General features: G+C 36.1%; 1 protein-coding gene across 3 annotated transcripts in view; it reads right to left on the bottom strand.

The window, feature by feature from the left end:
* REL (REL proto-oncogene, NF-kB subunit) overlaps positions 1 to 25,889 on the bottom strand; it is a 41,267-nt gene that overhangs the window by 6,801 nt on the left and 8,577 nt on the right. For all 3 annotated transcript variants that reach the window (XM_061432479.1, XM_061432478.1, XM_061432480.1), the window contains exons 2-5: positions 23,500 to 23,642; positions 21,243 to 21,391; positions 16,425 to 16,516; positions 4,502 to 4,642 (exon numbers count right to left, since the gene is read on the bottom strand). In XM_061432479.1, coding sequence (XP_061288463.1) covers positions 4,502 to 4,642; positions 16,425 to 16,516; positions 21,243 to 21,391; positions 23,500 to 23,642 — 525 coding nt within the window. The remainder of the gene's footprint in view (positions 1 to 4,501; positions 4,643 to 16,424; positions 16,517 to 21,242; positions 21,392 to 23,499; positions 23,643 to 25,889) is intronic.

Below are 25,889 nucleotides of genomic sequence, written 5' to 3'. Positions count from 1 at the left end.
GGATTTCTTTTTAATGGGTTGCTACCTTAGTGAGTGAGTTAGACAAGGCTGTGGTCCATTTGATCAGACTGGTTAGTTTTCTGTGACTGTGGTTTTCAGTCTGTCTGCCCTCTGATGGAGAAGGATAACAGGCTTATGGAAGCTTTCTGACGGGAAAGACTGACTGAGGGAGAAACTGGGTCTGTTCTGATTGATGGGCAGGGCCATGCTCAGTAAATCTCCAATCCAATTTTCTGTTGATGGGTGGGGCTGTGTTCCCTTTCTGTTATTCACTTGGGGCCAAACTATGGTGGAGGCAATGAAGATAATGGCGACCTCCTTCAACAGGTCTGATGAACGCACTGCTACACTCAGTGCCCCAACCCTGCAGCATGCCATCGCCGACCCACACCTTCGCCAGAGACTTCTGGACACTCAGGGGCAAGTCTGGGTCAATCTCTTGTGGGGTCACTGCTCCTTTCTCCTGGGTCCTGGTGTGCACAAGGTTCTGTTTGTGCCCTCAAGATTCTGTTTCCCCAGTCCTGTGTAAGTTCTGGCGGCTCCATGGTGGGGTTTTGATGGTGAGCTCCTCCAAGAGGGTTTATGCCATACCCAGGTGCGCTGCATCCACAGCCTTGTCTAACTCAATCAAACTATGAGACACACCGTATAGGGCCACCCAAGACGGATGGGTCATGGGGGAGAGTTCTGACAAAACGTGGTCCACTGGAGAAGGGAATAGCAAACCACTTCAGTATTCTTGCCTTGAGAACCCCATGAACAATATGAAAAGGCGAAAAGACAGGACACTGAAAGATGAACTCTCCAGGTCGGCAGGTGCCCGGTATGCTACTGGAGATCAGTAGAGAAATAACTCCAGAAAGAATGAAGAGACAGAGTCACATCAAAAACAACACCCAGCTGTGGATGTGACTGGTGATGGAAGTAAAGTCCGATGCTGTAAAGAGCAATACACCATAGGAACCTGGAATGTTAGGTCCATGAATCAAGGCAAATTGGAAGTTGTGAAACAGGAGATGGCAAGAGTGAACATCAACATTTTAGGAATCAGCAAACTAAAATGGACTAGAATGGGTGAGTTTAACTCAAATGACCATTATATCTAATACTATGGGCAAGAAGAAATGGAGGAGCCATCACAGTCAACAAAAGAGCGTGAAATGCAGTACTTGGATGCAATCTCAAAAATGACAGAATGATCTGTTTGTTTCCAAGGCAATTCATTCAATATCGCAGTAATCTAAGTCTATGCCCTAACCAGTAATGCTGGAGAAGCTGAAGTTGCGTGGTTCTATGAAGACCTACAAGACCTTCTAGAACTAACATACAAAAAAGATGTCCTTTTCATTATAGAGGACTAGAATGCAAAAGTAGGAAGTCAAGAAACACCTGGAGTAACAGGCAAATTTGGCCTTGGAACAGAATGAAGCAGGGCAAAGGCTAATAGAGTTTTGCCAAGAGAACGCGCTGGTCATAGAAAACACCCTCTTCCAACAACACAAGAGAAGACTCTACAGGTGGACATCACCAGCTGATCAATACCAAAATCAGACTGATTATACTCTTTGCAGCGAAAGATGGAGAAGCTCTATACAGTCAGCAAAAATGAGACCAGGAGCTGACTGTGGCTCAGTTCATGAACTCCTTACTGCCAAATTCAGACTTAAATTGAAGAAAACAGGAAAGACTACTAGACCATTCAGGTATGACCTAAATCAAACCCTCACAATTATACAGTGGTAGTGAGAAATAGATTCAAAGGATTAGATCTGTTGGAGTGCCTGAAGAACTATGGACAGAGGTTCGTGACATTGTACAGGAAGCAGGAATCAAGACCATCCCCAAGAAAAATAAATGCAAAAAGGCAAAAATGGTTGTCTGAGGAGGCCTTACAAATAACTGTGAAAAGAAGAGAAGTGAAAGGCAAAGGAGAAAAGGAAAGATATACCCATTTGAATGCAGAGTTCCAAAGAACAGCAAGGAGAGAGAAGAAAGCCTTCCTCAGTGATCAATGCAAAGAAATAAAGGAAAACAATAGAATGGGAAAGGCTAGAGATCTCTTCAAGAAAATCAGAAATACCAAGGGAACATTTCATGAAAAGATGGGCTCAATAAAGGACAGGAATGGTATGGACCTAACAGAAGCAGAAGATATTAAGAAGAGGTGGCAAGAATACACAGAACTATAGAAAAAAAGATCTTCACGACCCAGATAATCACAATGGTGTGATCACTCACCTAGAGCCAGACATCCTGGAATGTGAAGTCAAGTGGGCCTTAGGAAGCATCACTATGAACAAAGCTAGTGGAGGTGATGGAATTCTGGTTGAACTATTTCAAATCCTAAGAGATGATGCTGTAAAACTGCTTCACTCAATATGCCAGCAAATTTGAAAAACTCAGCAGTGGCCATAGGACTGGAAAAGGTCCATTTTCATTCCAATCCCAAAGAAAGGCAATGCCAAAGATTGCTCAAACTACTGTACAATTGCACTCATCTCACACGCTAGCAAAGTAATGCTCAAAATCACTATGGTTTTTCCAGTAGTCATATATAGATGTGAGAGTTGGACTATAAAGAAAGCTGAGCACAGAAGAATTGATGCTTTTGAACTGTGGTGTTGGAGAAGACTCTTGAGAGTCCCTTGGACTGCAAGGAGATCTAACCAGTCCATCCTAAAGGAAATCAGTCCTGAATATTCATTGGAAGGACTAATGTTGAAACTGAAACTGCAATACTTTGGCCACGTGATGTGAAAAACTGATTCCTTGGAAAAGACCCTGATGCTCAGAAAGATTGAAAGTGGGAGGAGAAGGGGACAACAGAGGATGAGATGGTTGATGGCATCACCGACTCAATGGACATGACTTTGAGTAAACTCTGGGAGCTGCTGATGGACAGGATGGCCTGGCATGCTGCAGTCCATGAGGTCACAAAGAGTCAGACACAACTGAGTGACTGAATTGAACTGAACCTTAGTAATATGTTTTATTCCTTTTTGATGGAAAGTTTTAGGAAAACAATTTACAGGATAGATAGCAATAAAAGCTTTAGTGTATAAACAAAGGACACTCAATACCTTAATCTTCCACATCTATCCCTTTCCTTTCTTAATGGTATTGCCTCGGTTTATTTAGGGCCTTATGATTTCAACTGTAGACATTAACACTTCTTCTAATTAAATCTCCCTGCTTGTAAACTGGGATTTTTCCTATCCATCCCATACACTCTCATCAGATTGAACTTATAAAATCATGACCATAACCCTATGGCAATGCAGTTTTCATATTTCCTATTATCTGGTCAACATTATTCCCATAATTCCCTGGCATTCAAAGCTCTCCATGATGAGGACAGTCTGATTTACCTTACCTTTATAACTCTATGTTCCACTATCTTTTTGCATGTAGAACCGGTATAGTCATACACCACTGGTGGGCACATATGTAAGAGTATACATACACAGAAATATTTGAGGGCAATTTCATAATCTTTAAAACTATAAATATCCAGATCCTTTAATCTACCATTTGCCAACATTTCTACTTCTACAAATTTATGCTAGGGACATCTACACAAGATAGGCACATATAGGATATATTTAATGCAATACAATTTGTTAAAGAAAAAAAAAAAATTGAGAGGGAAACAAACCAAATGCCTTGTAACAAGTTGCTGCTGCTAAGTCTCTTCAGTCGTGTCCAACTCTGTGCAACCCCATAGACGGCAGCCCACCAGGCTCCCCCATCCCTGGGATTCTCCAGGCAAGAATACTGGAGTGGGTTGCCATTTCCTTCTCCAAGCTAATGATTTATAAAAGTGTGATACAGTTATATCATATGCAGCTACTGAAAAAAAATCAGGTACCTGAAAGGGAAAGAGGTTCAAGATGTTTCTAAGAGGGAAAAAAAAGTAAAAAAAAAAAATCAGTGATGATTTTTTCAAAAAGTTGCCAAAAACATAGATGGTATGAATGATGATGATGATGAGGTATTTGTTGTATATACAGTAAGAAGAAACTGATGAAATATCTTTGGAGAATGAGATTATAGGAGGTTTACTCTGCTTGTTATCTACTTTAGATAGATAACATCTACTCCATAATGTTTGAATTTTCCCATAATGAACATACTCGTTTTTTTAAATTGCCAAAATACTTTAAAATTTTTTAAAAAGCTAACACTGAGACTTCCCTGGTGGTCCAATGGTTAGGAATCCGCCTGCTAATTCAGGGGACGTGGGTCCGATCCTAGGCTGGGAAGATTCCACATGATGCAGGGCAACTAAGCCTGTGCACCACAACCACTGAGCCAGTGCCCTAGAGCCTGTGCTCCACAACAAGAGAAGTCACCACAATGAGGAGCCTGCGCGCCTCAAAGAAGCAGCCCCCACTCTCTCCAGCTAGAGAAAAGCCCATGCAGCAACAAAAACCCAGAGTGGCCAAATAAGTAATAAAATAAAAAGTCAAGGCTACAAATACAAGAAAAACAAATTACTTACGGTTGTCATAAATTGGGTTGGAGACAACAGGAGGTAGAGCAGTTGTCAAATTACCATGTTCATCAGGGAGAAAAACTTGAAAACATAATCTCACCACGTTGAGGTCACAATCTTCAATATCAAGCAGCTGTTGTTCAGGGACTGAACAGTTCATTTTAAAAAAAATAAGAATATAGAATAGTCACATAGAACTAAAGCCCTGTTAAGTCCTCCTCCCTGCCCAATACAGCCAATAACCTTTAGTAAGTAGCATCTAAATCTGTACTAACAAAAATACAATGGTACACAATCTCAAGCCAGCCTTTTATGCTTTTCATCATATATTTCACTATCCATCATAATTCATAAGTAATGACCATGGTCAGGGAGCAACTATCCCAGTCATCTGGTATTTAAAGCAGAACCTCAAAGTTGCATAAATCAAATTTTTACAAAAAATGGTTGTAGGTTTTATACAACAGAGACTAGGCATTCATTCACTAATTTAACAAATACGTATTTAGTTCAGTCATACATTAAGGACTCTGCAAATTATCTCCAAAATCTGCATAAGAATTACTCCATTTTACAGATGAGGAACTGATTTTAAAGAAATGAAATTACATATCTAATGTTTCACAGCTAAGAAGTGGCAGAGAAGAATTCAAACTCAGGCCACTGAATCCAGAGCCTATGCTCTTAAAAAAACTGAACCCTATTACAGAATTTTACATATGTGTTGCATAAAAATGACATACACAGGAATATTTACTAAAATTTAGATCAATGTTTTAGGGATCAAATACCAAGAGGATACTAGATGAGTTAAGTCAGCTAATTTCCTTAAGAAATTTTATGTGCAAACTTAACTTTCCTCAAAAACAAAACAACAACAACAACAACAAAAAACCCACAGCAGGAAAATTTTACAGTTCTGAAAAAAAATTTTTAACACGTTTTATGACAGAAACTGCTATTTAAAATAAATCTAGCTCCAAAGGAAAATATAACTGCCTTTTCAAAAAATACTATAAGGTGTAGCAATTAACTATAACTAACAGCCATGTTTATAAAAAGCAAGAAATACATATATTAAATTATATGACAATTTTATTTTTCAAAAAGCATTGAAACTTGAAATACGAAATTTGAAAACGGTTAAAACCCAAATTCTTTATTCTCACAGTTAGCAATAATAAAAATGATAATGTATTTTTGACTGTTTTTATGTAAACTATACTCAGTAGCTATCATGACATTAAAAATTATTCCACCATCAGCATTCTTAAGCCTACAATTCCAAAGAGCCTACAAAAACATATCTGTACAACTAAAAGGTCAAATGTTATGATACAAACATCTGTACCACAGCAATCTCTGTTGGCACAATTAGGTAGGCAATGAGAGATCCACCTGATTAAAATAATTTTTTAAAACATTATAAATTTACAGTTTAAGACAATGTTTCTCAATTCCTGAGATGAGTAATCAATACACACAAAAATAAATTAGAAAAGTGTTCTGACAAGTTTAAAAACAAACCTATGTGAATGGATAAACTAACTGTGACAGCTATGTAATATAAAAGAACTATGAATATATACACAAACATGTATGTATCTCAAAAATATTATGTGAGCAAAAGGAACCAGATATAAAATATATACCACATGCTTTCATTTGTAGGAAAATTCTAGAAAAGATTAATTGATGACAAAAGAAAGCAAAGAGCTGACTGGAGCCAGAGAGGGGAAGAGGGAATTAATGGGAGGTAGACAAAGACATTTTGTAGTAATAGTGGAGGAGAAGGCAATGGCATCCCACTCCAGTACTCTTGCCTGGAGAATCCCACGGATGGAGGAGCCTGGTAGGCTGCAGTCCATGGGGCTGCTAAGAGTCGGACCTGACTGAGCGACTTCACTTTCACTTTTCACTTTCATGCACTGGAGAAGGAAATGGCAACCCACTCCAGTGTTCTTGCCTGGAGAATCCCAGGGGCGGGAGAGCCTGGTGGGCTGCCGTCTATGGGGTCACACAGAGTCGGACATGACTGAAGCGACTTAGCAGCAGTAATAGTGGAGGTAGTAGAAATATTTCTCATCTTGACTATGGTGGTGTTACATACATCTGGGTGGATCCCACTGTATATAAATGAGACCTCAAGAAAACTTTAAAATCTTTTAAAATAGTACATGGAGGAAAAATAAACTGGTTAACAAACCAGGAATGGGAATAAAGATTTATTTATTATAAGTCAGGATCAAAGAAACCCAGAGAGGTAAGTTCAGGATAAGAGGCTTCTTGTTTTCCAGAAATATCTTGCCAATTTAGAAGTAGCTAAGAGGATGAGAAATTGAGATGAGCTTTCAAAAGACTACAGATGAAAAATAAAGGAGTGCAGGGTCTGCCAAAGATAGAGAATCTGATAAATGCCCAGTGCTTTGGCTGGGGCTCTTGAGAAGCTAAACCCAGAGTAAGGGTGAACTGGACGGAAAGACCTCACAGGGATAAAAGCCCAGCATCAAATAACCTAAATCATTCACTAATTTTAGATGATCTCAGACTTCTAGTGTGACTAGCCACCTACCACAAGAAAGCCTTCTGAAGGGAGATTATTACATCCTAGACCTCAAAACTTTTGTGTACAAGGTGACTGGTGAAAGTGAAAGTTGTTTAGTCGTGTCTGATTTTTTGTGACACCATGGCCTATACAGTCCATGGAATTCTCCAGGCCAGAATACTGTACTCTATTTTAAATAAGCAGGCATAAGAAGAAGTGAAAGTGAAAGTGTTAGTGGCTCAGTCATGTCTGACTCTTTTTGATCCCATGGACTGTGCCCGCCAGGCTCCTCTGTCCATGGGTTCTCCAAGCAACAATACTGGAGTGGTAGCCATTCCCTTCTCCAGGGGATCTCCCCAATTCAGGGACTGAACCTGGGTCTCCTGCATTGCAGGTGGATTCTTCACCTCTGAGCCACCAGGGAAGTCCTGGCATAAGAGACAAGGTAATTTTTTTTTTTTAAGACAAGAAAAACAACATATAGAAACAGACTACAAACATTCCAAATAATTAAGTTTTCAGATACATGACTTAAAATCACTATATTTAACATATTTAAGGAGTTAAAGATAATACTGAGAGTTCAGCAGAGCACTTGAAACTATATAAAAGGAACCAAGCAAAATTCAATAGAACTGAAAAACACAATAAACTGAAATTTAAAATGTCATCAAATTTATCAACTGTTTTATAGAAAACACTTCATGTCTTATCTTTTTATAGAAACCGAGGACTAAAATCTATCTACCAACATTTTATACTAAGAGGTTTATATATATAAATATATATATTTAGATTTTTTTCTTTTATACTAAGAATTTTTAAAGTATTCATCTACACTGAAATCTAAGGCATTTGAAAGCTGATTTTTATATATGGCGAGAGGCAGGGAATCCAACTTTCCTCAGCTTCATTTATCAGCTATCAATATTTCCTCCCTTTCTCTTGATCTGACATGCTACCACTGTCATTTGCTGAAGTTTCATATTTTCATAAGTCTGTTTCTGGGCTTTCAGTTTTACTCTATTGGTCATTTAGTCTATTGTTACCACTGCTGCTGCTGCTAAGTCGCTTCAGTCGTGATCGATTCTGTGCAACCCCATAGACGGCAGCCCACCAGGCTCCCCCGTCCCTGGGATTCTCCAGGCAAGAACACTGGAGTGGGTTGCCATTTCCTTCTCCAATGCATGAAAGTGAAAAGTCAAAGTGAAGTCGCTCAGTCGTGTCTGACTCTTAGCGACCTCATGGACTGCAGCCTACCAGGCTCCTCCGTCCATGGGATTTTCCAGGCAAGAGTACTGGAGTGGGATGCCATTGCCTTCTCCGATTGTTACCACAATACTACTTAATTAGTAATTCTTCATAATAAACCCCAATATCTCATAACTATTTCTTCATAATAAGTCCTAATAGCTGATAAGGTCAGTTTCTCATTACTGTTCGTCTTCTATAAATTATCCTCCTTTTCCTGTTCAGAATCATATTATCATACTTATTGAAAATTCTTGTTGGGAGTTTGGAATTTCACTGAACCTATATATCAATTTGGGAAAATATACTATCTTATATTATTGATAATAAAGAACATGATATACCTCTCCATCTATCTAGGTGTTCTCATAATGGGCTTCCCTAGTGACTCAGTGGTAAAGAATCCACCTGCCATTGCAGGAGATGTGGGTTTGATCCCTAGGTTGGGAAGATCCTCCGGAGAAGGAAATGGCAACCCACTTCAGTATTTTTGCCTGGGAAATCCCATGGACAGAGAAGCCTGGCAGGCTATAGTCCACGGGGTCACAAAAAGAATCAGACATGACTTAGTAGCTAAACAACAAAACAACAATTATCTCATAATAAAATTTTGAAATTTTCTGTAAAGAAATCCTGATCATGATTTCTTAGATCTGTTGCTAGGTATTTTTTTTTCTTTTTTTAATTTTATTTTATTTTTAAACTTTACAATATTGTATTAGTTTTGCCAAACATCAAAATGAATCCGCCACAGGTATACCCATGCTCCCCATCCTGAACCCTCCTCCCTCCCCCCTCTCCATGCCCTCCCTCTGGGTCGTCCCAGTGCACTAGCCCCAAGCATCCAGTATCGTGCATCGAACCTGGACTGGCGACTCGTTTCATACATGATATTATACATGTTTCAATGCCATTCTCCCAAATCTCCCCACCCTCTCCCTCTCCCACAGAGTCCATAAGACTGATCTATACATCAGTGTCTCTTTTGCTGTCTCGTACACAGGGTTATTGATACCATCTTTCTAAATTCCATATATATGTGTTAGTATACTGTATTGGTGTTTTTCTTTCTGGCTTACTTCACTCTGTATAATAGGTTCCAGTTTCATCCACCTCATTAGAACTGATTCAAATGTATTCTTTTTAATGGCTGAGTAATACTCCATTGTGTATATGTACCACAGCTTTCTTATCCATTCATCTGCTGATGGGCATCTAGGTTGCTTCCATGTCCTGGCTATTATAAACAGTGCTGCGATGAACATTGGGGTACACGTGTCTCTTTCCCTTCTGGTTTCCTCAGTGTGTATGCCCAGCAGTGGGATTGCTGGGTCATAAGGCAGTTCTATTTCCAGTTTTTTAAGGAATCTCCACACTGTTCTCCATAGTGGCTGTACTAGTTTGCATTCCCACCAACAGTGTAAGAGGGTTCCCTTTTCTCCACACCCTCTCCAGCATTTATTGCTTGTACACTTTTGGATGGCAGCCATTCTGACTGGTGTGAAATGGTACCTCATAGTGGTTTTGATTTGCATTTCTCTGATAATGAGTGATGTTGAGCATCTTTTCATGTGTTTGTTAGCCATCTGTATGTCTTCTTTGGAGAAATGTCTATTTAGTTCTTTGGCCCATTTTTTGATTGGGTCATTTATTTTTCTATTTTCTGACAATTCCTTTAATTATTTGCTGCTGTCCTATGGAAATGCAACTGACTTTTGTATGTTAACTTTATATGCATTCACCCTTTTATTAATAAACATATTAATAATTTCTATATCCTTTTGCATTCTCACTGTAAATAATAGCTTCCAATAATTGGTTTTATTTTCTCAGTTTTGACTGATCTCTGCACACTGGTTACAGTCTCCATGACAGTGCGAATAGAAGCAGCAAGAGTGCACATCCTTTTCTCATTCCTAACTTCAGACTGAATGCTTACATTTCCTCCACTTACTGTAGGCTTTGTAATATATGTTTACTGTAGGCTTTGTAATATATACATAGCATAATACAAAAGGCCTTATTTAAAAAATTCTGCAATGTGAAAAATGACAGTTGCAAATCTAACAAAAGTAAGCATGAGATTAATTAAATTCTCTTAAATTTCTCTTAAACTAGTTTAAAATTTCTCTTTATACCTTATCAAAAGGATAAATACAAGGTAACAATTATTCTCCTTAAGCCATCTTTATAAATACTTAGGAGCAGTGTATATGCAGTAAGAATTTTATCTTCATCAAAAAGATATGATCATGATTTCTTCTGAAAATAGGGATTAAAAATTTTAAATCAATTATAACACCTACTAGCTCTAGAGATGTGACTTTTCTAATATTCTAATTATTGCTAAATATTACTAAAATTTAAAAAGTGATTAATGGGCCAAAAATATACAGTACACAGATTAACAATTTTAAGACCTATGTCTCATTTAAGGAAGAAAAACAAAGTTTAGTGATAATTCATTTAATTTCTGTTACTTAAAATGTATAGATATAATACAGTAAAAGCTAACATTTAAGTGCTTGTGTGCCAGGCAAAAGGTAAATGGTCACAGCAATCTACCTTTCATTACTTATTCTTTCAACATATTTACTGGGTTTTTATTATGTGCTACACACTAAAACAAATGCCAAATAGAGATATGAGAAGACAGTGCCTGCCCTTAGTGAGATTAGTGTCTGGATGAGAAACAGATATATAAGCTAAAATTATATAATGTAATAACATGAAAAGTGTTATAATGGGAGTATGTTCAAGGCATATGCCTTTACACTGAGGGCATAAAAGAAGTGTCCCAAGTTCTGCACAGGGTAATAAAGAAAGCTTTCTAAAATGATTGCAAGGAAGAAAGGATAACAAAATACACAAAAGCTTTTTCTTCCTTCTTGCTTTTTACGCTTTAAGTTGTGAGGAAAGGCTCTTATTTTCTTGTATTTAACCACACTTTAGAGAGGACAATCTGTTAGAGACTATCTGTCTTTTTAAACTACATTCCCTTTCAGACTACCAATATAGAATTATCCTCCCAAACTTAACTGTAAAATAGTCTTTGTGCTCCCCTAACAATTCAGTGTCCTCTGTACATGAAAAACAGTATAAAGTAACTAATAAAACAGAATTGCGAATTCTTTATTGTAAAAATCTTATGGCTTTTAATTAATTAAATTAATATTAGAATGCCTTACATGTCATTAAATACATAGCCAGAAAGTGATAAAATTTTTTTCCCTGCTTTTGCAGTAAGAGCCCCCCATGAAGTCTTTTTTTTTTTTTTTTTTTTTTTGGTGCCAGCTAAATGAACACAGTTAAAAATTGCTATCGGAGCCCTTAATTAAATTCCTCCATCCAATTTAGACTTTAGCACATATTAGATAATTTGAACTGGTATTTTACATGAAGCCTCAAGTTTAATACTACTTGACTACTATATGTCCCTTTCTGCAAGAGAGAGCTACTATTTTAAAGAACTAATGGCAAGAAAGAACTCACCTTAAACATCCTAGATACACACAAAGCAAAAACAATTTTTAATAGTCTTTGTATTTTCACATACTTGATCTTTAGGAAATGGACTGTCATAATCAGATTGTCTATAGACCAGAATTCATAGATCCCATTCAGCTAAACATTTCCAATTCCATTGTTTCTATATATCATAAATATATAACACAAAGTCAGATACTAATCTTGTAATTCTTTATCAGTAGAATTTTCCTGTGTTAAGTGATACATCTATTTTAAAAAGTGTCAGTTTAGGTTGGCAAATTCCTATACAAGTGGTAGAATTTACTGGTATATTCTGAAAATAACACAGAATAAACAACCAAGAAAGGGTAACTCTACAACTGAGTTCAGATTACTTCCATTAGTTTTTAGTGTTTTGAGTTCTTTCAAGGGGATTAGATATTATATGTTTTGCTTAATATTAGAAATGCACATTTTAGGTTTTATTTCAACAGTCTAGGAAAAACAAAAAAACACAGAATATTTATTTCTATTACAAAAACCACATCAGAATAGAGAATGAGGTGACTCTAACCATTCTATTTAAATTTATAACCCATCCCCCTAACTACAGATTCCCGGCTCCTTACACTGCTGTTTTTATCCTTTAGTACTTCTAGCTGTCTAATAAATGATATATGTGTGTGTGGCTGCTCAGCTATTCAATCATGTCTGACTCCACAACCCTAAGGCCTGTAGCCCAGCAGGCTACTTTGTCCATGAAACTTTGAAGGCAAGAATATTGTCATTTCCTACTCCAGGGGATTTTCCCTACACAGGGACTGAACCTTTTATCTCTCGCACCTCCTGCACTGGTAGGCAGATTCTTTACCACTGCTCCACCTGGGCTTCCCAATAAATTATATACTTGTTTATTAAGTTTAATTGTTAACTCCTAGTCTCTCTCCCTAGAATATAAGTTATTCAAAGGCAGAAATTTCTATTTGTTCTATTCACTGACTTATCCTGAGCACCAAGAACAATCTGGGACTATAAGGATAAAATAAGGTAAAAATCTGTCAAAGGAATGAATGCATAAGTAGTTAAGATGAGTAACCTACTGTATACAGGGAGAAAACACATTGCCTGAAGGTACTTGGCTGTAAAGATAAATATCTAATATAACAGTAACACAAATACATTGTTTAGGTGCCAAAGTCAAATATAAGTAAGTTCCATTAGAGACTCTGTCTACAATAAGCATGAAATCATCTCAGAAAACCTAATAGTTATCATAAAGCTTTTTGTGATCAATTGCTAAGTGAATGGTATAATTAAGGGGATAGGACTTTGGGCTCAAGAGAACTGAAAAGGCATTTCAGATAAGGAAAGCAAAGGAAAGCAATTTGAGTATTTTTGGTAGACAAGTACAAACAAAGCATGTTCATTCAGTTATTTATTTATTCTGTCAACATATTTTAATTATGTTTCTTCTGTGTATCTGACACTGGTCTAGGTACCAGAGATGCACAGAAGAACGGTTCCTACCTTTCAGAGTCTGACAATTCAGTGAGGGAGAAACATATAAATAAATTTATAGCAAACAGTGTTAGAAATATATATAGCACTTTGGGGAAACATATACTTCGCTCCAAGAAGATCACAGAAAGTGTAAAAGAAGTGTCTCTTAAATTTGAGGGATGAGCAGAAAGAATTTATCAGACAGATTAAAGAATTTCATGCAAAAGAACTGCAAACAGAAGAACAGAGAGGCAGAAGATGATACCTAGAGATGATGCTGGAATGGAAAACAAGGATCAGAATATGAAGGGCTTTAAATGCCATGCTTGAGAAACTCAATCTAGCCAGTATATCAGAGTTCCTCAAAGTGTGGTCCATGGATCACCAGCATTAGAATCGTCTAGGGCAGAAAATTTTGAATTGTACTTTGAGACCCAGCAGTCCTAAAATTAATTTAGTGGGTTAACTGAGCATCTTCTTAAAAAAAAAAAGAAGAAGAAGAAAACAAATGGAATGGACCAGAACAGAACAGATGGAGGGTGTATTGCATGTACCAAGAGTTTAGGGCCACTGGTCATAAAATTAATTTACTGGGTTGGACATGTTTTTCTATAAAATAAAATAAAATGGAAAGGAACAGATTAGACAGTATATTACATGAAGTAACAATATTGCTTTATTTTTTTTTAATCTATGTGTGTATCTATTGAGTAGAGAAATAAAATCTATTTCCTAATGTGAGTTGTAGTTAAGAAACATGGATCTAGATGTTTTTTTAAAATGCAGCACTCAAGGCCCCACACCAGACTATCAAATTAGGGAAAATGTGGCCTGGATTCTACATTTTTAGCAAGTACTAAGGGGGTGCTACGCACATTCAAATTGAGAGTCACTGGTGAAGATGATGTGGAGCCACTGAAGGATAATAAGTACAATTCTGAAATGATTCATACTGGTTTCAGAAGAATCTTTCTGGATGTAGAGTGTATAAACTGCCTGGAGGGTGATCACGACTAATGGTGGTGAGAACAGAGAAGGCTGACTGACAACTGGTCAGGGTAAGTGAACAAAACAGTTTTTCTGGAATAGAGTTAACAGTGGAAGAGAAGGTAGGAAACATATGTTGGAGCTACATGTAGAAAATTTCAAATTTAAGGCCATTTAATTTTTAGCCTATTTAAAGAACCACTGGAACTTTTTAATCACAGTAATATGCTAAAGCATTGTTCTAAGATTATTTTAATGGGGGCAGGGAGTTATAAAGCATAGTTGAGATAAAACCATGCACCTGGGAGCCAAGGTAACTGTTTTCAAATCCTAGCTCCACCAGGTATTATTTCCTTAGGATAATTTTCAAAAGTAGAAAATGTCTGGGTCAAGAGTATGCTCATTTAAAATTCTGATTCATTGTTAAAGTAAAAGGCCAACTTTTAAATTAAAGAGGCCATCTAGTCTAGGCGTAGTATGAAATAGGCATAGTGTAGTATATTATAAATAATAGCTACCAGTTATTAAGTATTATTTGTATGTCAAGGAGTAAATGTTAAGTAACTCATGTACACTATTTTATTTTATCATTATAGCACTGCTTTACAGCAAAGAAAACCAAAGCTTTGGTTACTTAACTTTCCTATGTCACATAGTACATAGCAGGGGCAGAGCTGGAATTCAAACCCAAATCTTCTGAATGCCAGTGGAAAGGGTATTAAAAAGAAAAATGCAGAATGGCAGATGGGCCACTGCTGAAGTATTTTTTTTCTTTTTTGTTTTTACCAATCCAGAACAAGGCTTAGTGTTAATAACATGTACTTATATGTCACTTAGAATAGTTCCTAGTACATAATAAGTGCTTCACATATTTTACTTCATTTAGTTCTTATAACAGTCTATGAGGTAGGTACTATTATTATCTCCATTTTATAAATAAGGAAGTGGAACATAAACAATATAAGGAAAAAGCAACACACAAAAGTTCAAAGTATATATTCAATTGAGCATTTTAGTAAGTTGAAAATAACTTAAATGTTTATTAATAGATAACAAGATCAACAAATTAAAGCCTAACTAAGCCACAGAATACTGTTAAAAAGCAAAATAGATTTATAAGTACTGATATGGAAAGTTATTTAAGATATATTCCTGAGTGAAAAGAAAGAAATAGTAGATTAGGAAGTGCAACATGATTCCATTTATATTAAAAAATATATATATAAATACATGACACATGTAAAAAGGAAATTCTAGAAAAATTTTCATCAAATTTAACAGTAGTCTCTTACAGTGAGTAATACTGAAAGGGACTTTTGCTTTCTGCATTATACTAAATAGTACGAAAAATAAAGATCTAGAGAAAAGAGATATAGACCTTATAATTCACAAGACACTACTTATCTATGAGCATATTCCTTAAATTATCATGATATCACTTAAATTTATTTTTAAACATCTGAAAAAAAAATAAACCAACACTATAAGGATATTTTAAATATGACAAAGAAATCTATTCTTTGAAAATTGTATAGCTGTTCGATACCCGAATTAATGCATATTTAAGTGACTGCAGATGACTTTCCAAAGGAGACTACCGTGGCGCAGGGTGTCCGCAGCCCTCACCTATCCGGTGGCAACTGTGGCACAGTTACCAGGTGCTGCACCAGGCAGTGCCACCCCAATAAAATCCATCACACAGTAACTTTCTAGTAAATCCACTCAACAAATACACTATGTAGATATTTTACACGGCCTCTGCTATTTCTATACTACTATTTCTAAACTACTTCACCATTGAATATGCCTGGAGTTAAATGCATTCCAATACCTTATAACCACAGTGCCTATTCAATATTCAGCAAGGGGAGTATAAATTGTCTGCTGGTATGGCAAAAGGAAGGCCACATTCAAAGAGAATCAGAATATTTTTGAGAAGATTTTATTACAGAAAACAATGACACTCTTCACAAAGCCTTGTCTGCATAGGAATTTTTTTTCAACACTGAAGCATTTTAAATATATTTCATTCCTCGGATACTGTGTAAGACAAGTATGTAAGTGAACACAGAACTTAAGACAGCTTTTAAAACACAGGTTAAAGATACAAATAGAAATCACTTAACACAAATAACTAAATATCCAAATAATAGAAATAATTAAATCAAACATACTCACCATTGAAAGGATTGATTCCTGCCCTTACTCTTGAAATAACAGCGTCTTTTACTTCTTTTTTTTTCACACATCGAATACCCAAATTTTGAAAACTAGAAGGGAAACACAAAACTTTCAAACTTCTTTAGAGCTAACACAGGGACACATAAATGAGATTTTATTAAAGAATACTGCAAAAATCAAGCATATATCCAACATTGAGGAGTCATCATAATGTCAGATGGAGATATTAAAAGCATGAAATACATTTCCAATTCCTATGATAAAGATGTGAGGATAAAAAATGGGGTTATATTTCTAAGAGAACTGTTAAAGAGAAAAGTAATATACGCTATAGTACTTTTATATATAATGTTTTACAGTTATATTTTACTAACATTCCTGCATCAAATATATCAAAGTAGACAAAGATTAATAGGAAAGCAACACCACAAAGCTAAAATTCACCTCCCCCAAAAATTCATAATCAAATTAATAGAATCTGTACATTTGATAATATAAAGCAAAAGTCATAAAAAGTTGCCCAAAGGCTGACACCTACATGTATAGTTTTGCTGAGTTCATAAAAATGCTGACTACATGTTTTTAAAATGTGTGCAGACTACCAACATTTAAAAATCAGGAAACTGCATATAAACATTCCTGCTTTCTCTTGAATATTTTAAAAGCAACAGTAGACTGGCACAGAAACACCTGCCTGGAGCTAAGTTTGCGGCCCCATTGACACAGGGTTCTCCAGTTGGCTGCAATGCCTGCTAGTCCTCTCATACCTCAGCCTCTCCACTCCACAGACATCTGGTTTCTGACTACAAATGACTTCACTACTAGCAGCAGTGGAATATGTTTTATGCCTTATCACATGAAGTTATAATAACTGTTTATCATAAGAAAGCATCAAACTACGTATTTTTTCATTAGACAGATATTTAAAACTAACAATAATATTTAAACAGTTTCAAAATGTCATTTATGGAAAATTTCTCAACAGCTACAAATATTACTAATTTGCATAGGAGTAGTACAGAGGATGGTGGGGGGAACTCCCCTACCACCACTAGTCATACTTGTTCCCACATGGAAAAACCATGACATCATTAAAATTGGGTGGGTGTGAATAAGGAAGCAAAACTTGGTTATAATAACATTACTATTTGCTCAAACTTCACATGGCCCTTGGCAACAGGGGGTCACTTGCCGTGTTTGCCCCCTCTATGCTCTGTTGTTTTACTGTTCATGCTTTTCATATTTACCATCCTTGTGATTTTTAACACCTAAAATATCTTTAACACTTCCTTCTTCTGCCTCCAATAATTAAAAAATAAATTTTGAACTTGTAATCCTTTCTTGAACCCTAAAACCATATTTCTCTTCAAAAGTATTCCACTTCTTTGAAAGATTCTTAGGTTGGTTCTCACTTTTTCTTTGACATTTTAAAGGACTCTAAGATATTTACACATTACTTGATAGTTTCATCTGAATAATCCTATTTGAGTGCTATTCACACAAATTTTGACATAAGGAAACCAAGATCACAGAGATTATCTGAATCAATTATTCATTCATTCACAGTCATTCAACAAGTTCTGGAGTTCCTACTGTGTCCCAAGGACTGTGATGAGTAATGGGAATATACAATCCCTCCTCTCATGGAGCTCACAGCCTAGAACAGGCGTAAACAGTTTGAAGGGACTTGTGTGTGTTAGTTAGTCGCTCAGTCCTGTTTGATTTTTTGCAACCCCATGGACTATAGCCTGCCAGGTTCCTCTGTCCATGGAATTCTCTAGGCAAGAATACTGGAGTGGGATGCCATTTCCTTCTCCACTGAAGGGGCTTGGATTGGTCAAATTTGTGACAACGTGAAAATCAGAATAATAATGCTAGTAATAGACTAGCATCCAATTATAATGCATTGACTCTAAGAATCCATGAGTCTTGACTTCCCTGGTGGCTCAAAATCTGCCTGTCAATGCAGGAGACACAGGTTAGATCTCTCACCTGGGAAGATTTCACATGCCATGGAGCAACTAAGCCTGTGTGCCACAACTACTGAGCCCATGACCCAGAGCCCAGGGAGCTGCAACTACTGAAGCCAGGGCACCCTATAATCTGTGCCCCACAACAAGAGATGCCCACACACTGCAACTAGAGAGTAGCCCCTGCTCTCTACAAACAGAGAAAGCCTGTCTGCCACGAAGACCCAGCACAACCAAAAATAAATAAACAAAATTATCTGTCAAAAAAAGAATCCATGAGTCTATACTGGTATTTTTTCAACTGAGGCAGGGGAATATGGATAAGTTTTTCTTTATAATAGAATGCCAATAATATCACCAATGGGAAAAAAACTAGTATCACCATCTTCTGAAGTGTTACTTTGAGAACAATACAGCATCACCTCTGTAGATTTCTCATCCAAAATATTTCATGTTAACATGAACACAATCATGAGCAACCATTCAGACTAACCCACATTGAATAACATTCTTCAAAACAAATAACATTCTTCAAAAATGTTAATGTCATGAAAGACAACACAAGTTGAGAAAATATTCTAAGTTAAAGGAGACTAAATAAGCATGACACCTAAATACAATGTATGATCCTTAACAGGATTTTGGATTGAGGGACAAGGTTCAGTTCACTTCAGTTCAGTCGCTCAGTGGAGTCAGACTCTGAGACCCCATGAACCGCAGCGCGCCAGGCCTCCCTGTCCATCACCAACAGTTTTCATCACCATTGAGTCAGTGATGCCATCTAACCGTCTCATCCTCTGTCATCCCCTTTTCCTCCTGCCTTCAATCTTTCCCAACATCAGGGTCTTTTCAAATGAGTCAGCTCTTCACATCAAATGGCCAATATAATGGGAGTTTCAGCTTTAACATCAGTTCTTCCAATGAACACCCAGGACCGATTTCCCTTAGGATGGACTGGTTGGATCTCCTTGCAGTCCAAGGGACTCTAAAGAGTCTTCTCCAATACCACAGTTCAAAAGCATCGATTCTTCTGTGCTCATATAGTCCAATTCTCACATCCATACATGACCATTGGAAAAACCATAGCCTTGACTAGATGGACTTTTGTTGACAAAGTAATGTCTCTGTTTTTTAACATGCTATCTAGGTTGGTCATAACTTTCCTTCCCAGAAGTAAGCGTCTAAAGGCATTATTGGGCATCAATGGACATAAATAAGGTAGTCCAAAAATCTAACTGCCTATACCTAAAGGAGATCAGTCCTGGGTGTTCACTGGAAGGACTGATGCTGAAGCTGAAACTCCAATACTTTGGCCACCTCATGCGAAGAGTTGACTCATTGGAAAAGACTCTGATGCTGGGAGGGATTGGGGGCAGGAGGAGAAGGGAACAACAGAGGATGAGACGGCTGGATAGCATCACCGACTCGATGGACATGAGTTTGGGTAAACTCCAGGAGTTGGTGATGGACAGGGAGGCCTGGCGTGCTGCGATTCATGGGGTCGCAAAGAGTCGGACATGACTGAGCAACTAAACTGAACTGAACAAAGAAGAGCCAGAGAAATAAGAAGTAAAACAGAAGAGTCTGTTCTCACTAAATCAGAAAACAAGTAATTATGTTTCAATTAAGTGAGTAATCTACAATGTAAAACATTGGGAGGTGAAATAATACAAATAGGAAGTATTCCTTGCCAAGTTTGTATAACCAGATAGTTTATGCTTTGTGCTGTTACTAAAGTATATTTTCTAAATGGTTACTACTTGTATTTAAGGAGGCTACTAATCTTTTCCTGTTGCAATCAGTTTCATTTTTTTCTCACAAGCAATACATGTTCATTACAAAAAGAATTATAAAATGAACATCAGTTAAAAGAACCACATAAAACCCCACAATTCTTCCTACCCAGAGAAAACTGCTATCAACATCTTAGTGTTTAAACTACCATGTATATGTACACACTTACTTTTGAAAAACTAACACAACATTGTTGATCAATGATACTCCAATATAAAATAAAAAATTTTTAATTATTTATCACAGTTCATTGTAAAGTCTTATTTTATTTATCTAAATATTGGGAATATCTTTCTATACAAAGACATTTTTGCAATGTTATTTTTAAGGCTACATAGGAGTACACTGCATGGAGGTACCAGTTTAACAAATCTCCCTCTGTTTTATAATCCGGATTGTTTCTAACTTTTTGCCATTACAAAGCTTCAGTGAACATCATTACAGCTAAGTTTCAGAACATACTTAATTAGATTATTTCCTCAAGATAAATTCCTAGAAGTAGAACTGCTAGTTCAAGAGACATTCATATAATTTCAGGCTTTGCTGAAATTATAGTACCTACCAGAAAGATTTTATTTATTTACACTTTCACCAATAGGATGAAAAATGAACCCAGCAGCCTCACACACAAAGTACTATATACATATTTTAAATTTTAAAACTATTGTTGTATGTTAATTTTATACTGCCTTTTTCAAATAAAAATCCCAGTTTTCCAGGTGATTTTTTCACATCTGACAATTTTTAAGTTAGAGAAAAGCTTTCATAAATTGTTCAAACTAAGAAAGAAAACTGCAGCATAAAATAAGTTTGTTTACTTTTAGTTACAATAAAGAAGTACTCCTACTACCATCATGGGCTGTGTCTACTAATAAAAAATGAAAGGGTACTTCTAATGCAAATGATAAGAGAATGCAAATATATACTACAGTAAATAGAAGTACAGTGAGGAATTTATTTATTCTGCCAAAAAGTAACAGAGGTACATAGATAGGAAACAGGAGAATCCTATTTATACTATTCCTAAAAATGTCCGTGACTGTGTACTTACAACAAAGGTCTGCGTTCTTGCCCAAATTCTGCTTCATAGTAGCCATCTCTGCAGTCTTTTCCTACTAAATCATGAGGATGAGGTTTATATGGGTCATTCTTTGTTACTAATGTAATTCTCACTTTTCCTTTTCCATAATAGTTCAAAATCTGAAAAGGGGGGAAATTAAATATGTGATCCATAAATATGTCTCACCAAGAACTGAATTATAAAATTTACATCAGTATCAGAATTTATATCCAATAGTTCAATTTACATCATATAGTTAGCACTGGATAAAGTACAACTGACTGGTAACTGCAGTATGCATGAAACATCCAGAGAATACCAGTAGGGAAGAATTTACCTCTCAGTCCCTTGGTATATCATTTTGTGCCCTAATTTCAACTGGTTATATCATCTGATTTTGCTTATTTTCCTTTGAAAACAAGTCAAAGTATACAAAAATATTATCAGGGTGGATGAGGAAATTCTAAGATGCTGAGTCACTGAATGCCATGCTGCTATATTCATTGCCCTACCATTGCCATGCCATACCATAACATCCCTTCAAAGTATATATTTAAACCACAATGGAAATGATAGTACATAAATATGATCACTTAAGTAACTTAATATATGACATTTCATTTCACAAAAATATTTGTTAATCAGTAAGCATATCCCAAGTGTTCACTGTATAACAAGCAATAAATCAAGCTGAGTTTTGCAAAATTAAGTTTTCACACAGAACACTGAGAATGAAGAGAAGAGTTAAACATGGGAGAGGAAAGAGGAGCTTGTGGGAAGGAGTTATATTTACTTTGGAAGCTAGCAAATTTGTAAGCACAAAGCAGGAAACATAAAAAACAGCATACAAGGGAGCAAGGCAGTTAAGTAAAAACGGGTGGCTTCACAGGTAAAAGGGTATTAAACTCCTTAACTCTGAATTTAAACTTAATTTGAACAGTAATCAGAAAGTATTTATTGCCTTTATGAATAAAAGAGAAAGTAAAAATTTAAGAGTATAAGGTTGGGAATTCCCTGGCAGTCTGGTGGTTAGGATTCTGAGCTTCCACTGCAAGGGGCACAGATTTGATCCATGGCTGGGGAACTAAGATCCTGCAAGCAGTGTACTGCAGCCAAAAAAAAAAAAAGCAAAAAAAAAAAAAAAGTGAAAGGTAGGCTAATGTAGAACTCAAGCTGCAAAGTTGTTCAGAACATGTTGTAATGGCAAGGATACAGATCATAGAAATATTTAAGAGATTATACAGAATAAGCTGAATTATGGAGAAGAGTTAAAAATTGCTCTTATAAAGGAAAGGATTACTGTTTTATTTACTTTTTAGTAACATCTCTTTCATTTTAATATTAAAAAAAAAGACTTAGATAACTCAAATCTACATTGCTAACAAAAAATGTGATAACAGACTGGAATTTGGAATTCAATATGTAATTTTGCTACTGGTTTGTTATATAACTTAGCATTTTCTTAAAGTCCAATAAATTTTGTAAATAATGTAGTTATAAAACAGTAGCTTAAAATCTACTGATGAAACATTGAATAATGCTTTTCAAAATGCTCTCTGCCATTAAGGTTTTAAACTGGCATTTAAAGAATTAAAAAATCATTATAAATGGAAGAAATTTAAATACAGATATAAATATAGTATAGTTTATAAATACAGTATATTACCAAAGTCATTCTGGATTACAAAATTACTTTCAAATTTTATGCTAACATGAAAACATTGTATTTAAAAAGTGACAATATTTCAAATCAGTCAAGGCAACCCAGAGTATCAGGGACAGGCAATAAAGGTAAGGAAAAAAAAGACAAAAACATTTTCTTTATCCATAGCCCTTAGATTAACCAAGTGACTGCAGAATTCTAAGTCAGTTCCCAAATACATGTTTTTAAACTCCAGAACAATTCTGCCCACCTCTGGAAGGAGAGAAAGCTTTTTCCTTATTAGCTTTTTGTCCCACGAAAGGGATAATCATCCAAAAGCTGCCAATGTACACTAACCACTGGGTATCACTTAGAGTAATACACAAGTATAACTATCTGCAGGAATGAAGAATCCATACTTTACTTAAGAAATGTCCCAAGCATTCCATCCACTAGGAATTCATTAAAAAGAATAAAGAGGGGGGAAAAAAAGAAAAGAAAAGCTGGTGGAGATCACTGTGAAGAAGCTGGATCTTTAACATAATTGCTGTAGCTAAAATATGAAGCAATTAAGAGACATACACACACACAGGAGCCTTCTATTACCTGGATGGATGGGTATGTTCTGTTGTTGTCTGTGCTGTGCTCCCCTGGAATGCTGCCTGCTGATCGCCCTTCACATTTGTATCTAAAACGCATTCCCCTTTGCCTGGGTTGCTCAATGATCTCTATACATGGGTTAAACCCACCTGGAAATTTTAAAAGGGGGAAGAGTGAGATTACAATCAAAATAATAATGGATTTTAACCATTTTGTTTTTTAGAAAACAGTAGTCTAAAAAATGTTCCCTGTCTACTAAATAACAAGGTTGAAATGCAATTATCCAAGACTGGGTGGTGAAGACACTCCTCTCTCATTCAAACTGCACTCCCTTACTGTGTAAACACAAGTCATTCAAATCTTATTTACTGGTTAGCACTTTATCGTTTAATATCTGTAACTAATGCTACCATGCAGTTCTGTGATAACCACTTCAGAGATACCCACTTACATGAGACCAAGCAGAAGGGTTTTCCCCCAAAATTCTCCCAGAAGAGTCAAGAAGATAGTCTTCAGAAGTACAATATTATATTCCAAAAGTGACTTTGCTTGATTTTACATTAGGTTTAACAGTGGACTAAGACTGTTCATTGAAAATAAAAATGCAGAAGGAAATGTTGAGTTTTTTTTATATCTCCATTGGACTCTTAAAGGACTTACACATAGTACATCAAAACAATTTCCAGAAGGGACTTAGGTTCAGAAGAATTTTCAGTCAATCCCTCTAAAGTATAAGACACTATAGAGGAAAATAATTATTTACTTTCTGTAATGAGTGTAATTCAAAATATACCTTTAGAATGAACTACTGACACACACAACAATGTGGATAAATATCTAAATATGCTCAGTGAAAGAAGTCAAATCAAAAGTGCACATAATTTTATGTTATGATTCCATTTATATAAAACTCTAGAATATGTAAACTAATCTATAATGAAAGAAAGCAGATCACTGGTTGCCTAAGCATAGTGGTGTGGAGTGGATGAGGAACTTTGGAGGACAACAGACATGTTAATTACTTGACTGTGTTGATCTCAAAATTGTATAAATATGTCAAAACTTATCAAATTGCATACTTTAAACAGTGTACATTAGTAATATGCCAATAAAGTTGTCTAAAACGTATGTACCTTTATCCCCTCTTATTATCCAAATCATGGAAATGACAGTTAAATAAAGCACACCAGTGTGCTTACAAGTAGGATATTAGCAATGTATCTTTATTTCAGGGGTATAAAGATGTCTTCTATGAAAAAACCCCAAATCAAAAACCACAACCCCCCAAAAAACCCCTCCCTCAATCAGTTTAGTGATTTCTAAATTCCCACAGTTAGATATCCATTTATTTAACTAAAGACTTATCCTCTGTTAGGATGCAAGCAAATTTTCAGAAAGGGTAACACAGTGGGTCTTATCAATGTAGTATGGGGAAGAGGCCTTTTGAGTCCAACTCAGCCACTTCCTAACATTGAAGACACTGGAAATATTATATCTCTTAAGTTTCCTCCTCTATAAAATGGACATAATAACAATAACACCTATCACATAGGGTTTTGTGAAGATCAGGGATAACAAGTGTTAGTTTCTTACCAAGTGTCTGGCATATAACAAATATTCAATAAATGGTCTATTCTTATTCTAGATGCTTTATTGAAAGCAGTAATTTATAGTGATACCATGACAGTATAACAACTGCTACTTTTAAGGATCTTACAGAACAATGTGGCAAACAACACAAATTATTAGACTATAGAGGAAGGAACAAAACAAAATTTTGTTTATGCTAACAAAATTCTGCATAAAATGATAATAAGAGCAAAAGAGTCAGGAAAGCCTATCCTATGTCAAGGAAAACAAAAGTTACTGAAATACTGGGTGGGGAGTTAGGAGGAGGAAGGAAGAAAGGCAGGCATTTCAAGGGAAAGGGAAGAGGGTGTTCAAAGGTGGTGGCACAGAAAAAAAGAGCTAAAGAATCAAACGACAGCCCCAATGGAGCTGAGATACACTTCTACCCTTAGAAAGAAAACCAGAACCTGAGTACATCTGGGGATTGGGATTTCACTCTGAGTGACAGAAAATCAATTAATGGTTTTATGCAGGGGAATCACATAATCAGATTGACATTTTAGAGTAAGAATTCTGGTGGCAGTGGACAGACTGAAAAAAGAGAAAGCAAGGTGATCAGTTTAGAGGCTGTTACAGCAATGTGGGCGATGATGAGAATATATGTGAAATTTGGTAGTGATAACAGGAATCAAGGATTATTTACAAGACAAAATTGACAGTACTTGGTGACCAAATGAACATTAGGGTTAACAGAAAGTATCACTGATGGCTCCATATTACATATTTTCTAAGTAAAGTATTACCGGTATCTTTAATTCTATTGTTTG

This window comes from Bos javanicus, chromosome 11 (assembly GCF_032452875.1).
Source record: "Bos javanicus breed banteng chromosome 11, ARS-OSU_banteng_1.0, whole genome shotgun sequence".
Lineage (NCBI taxonomy): Eukaryota > Metazoa > Chordata > Mammalia > Artiodactyla > Bovidae > Bos > Bos javanicus.
This window is presented reverse-complemented; position numbering and strand designations above follow the sequence as displayed.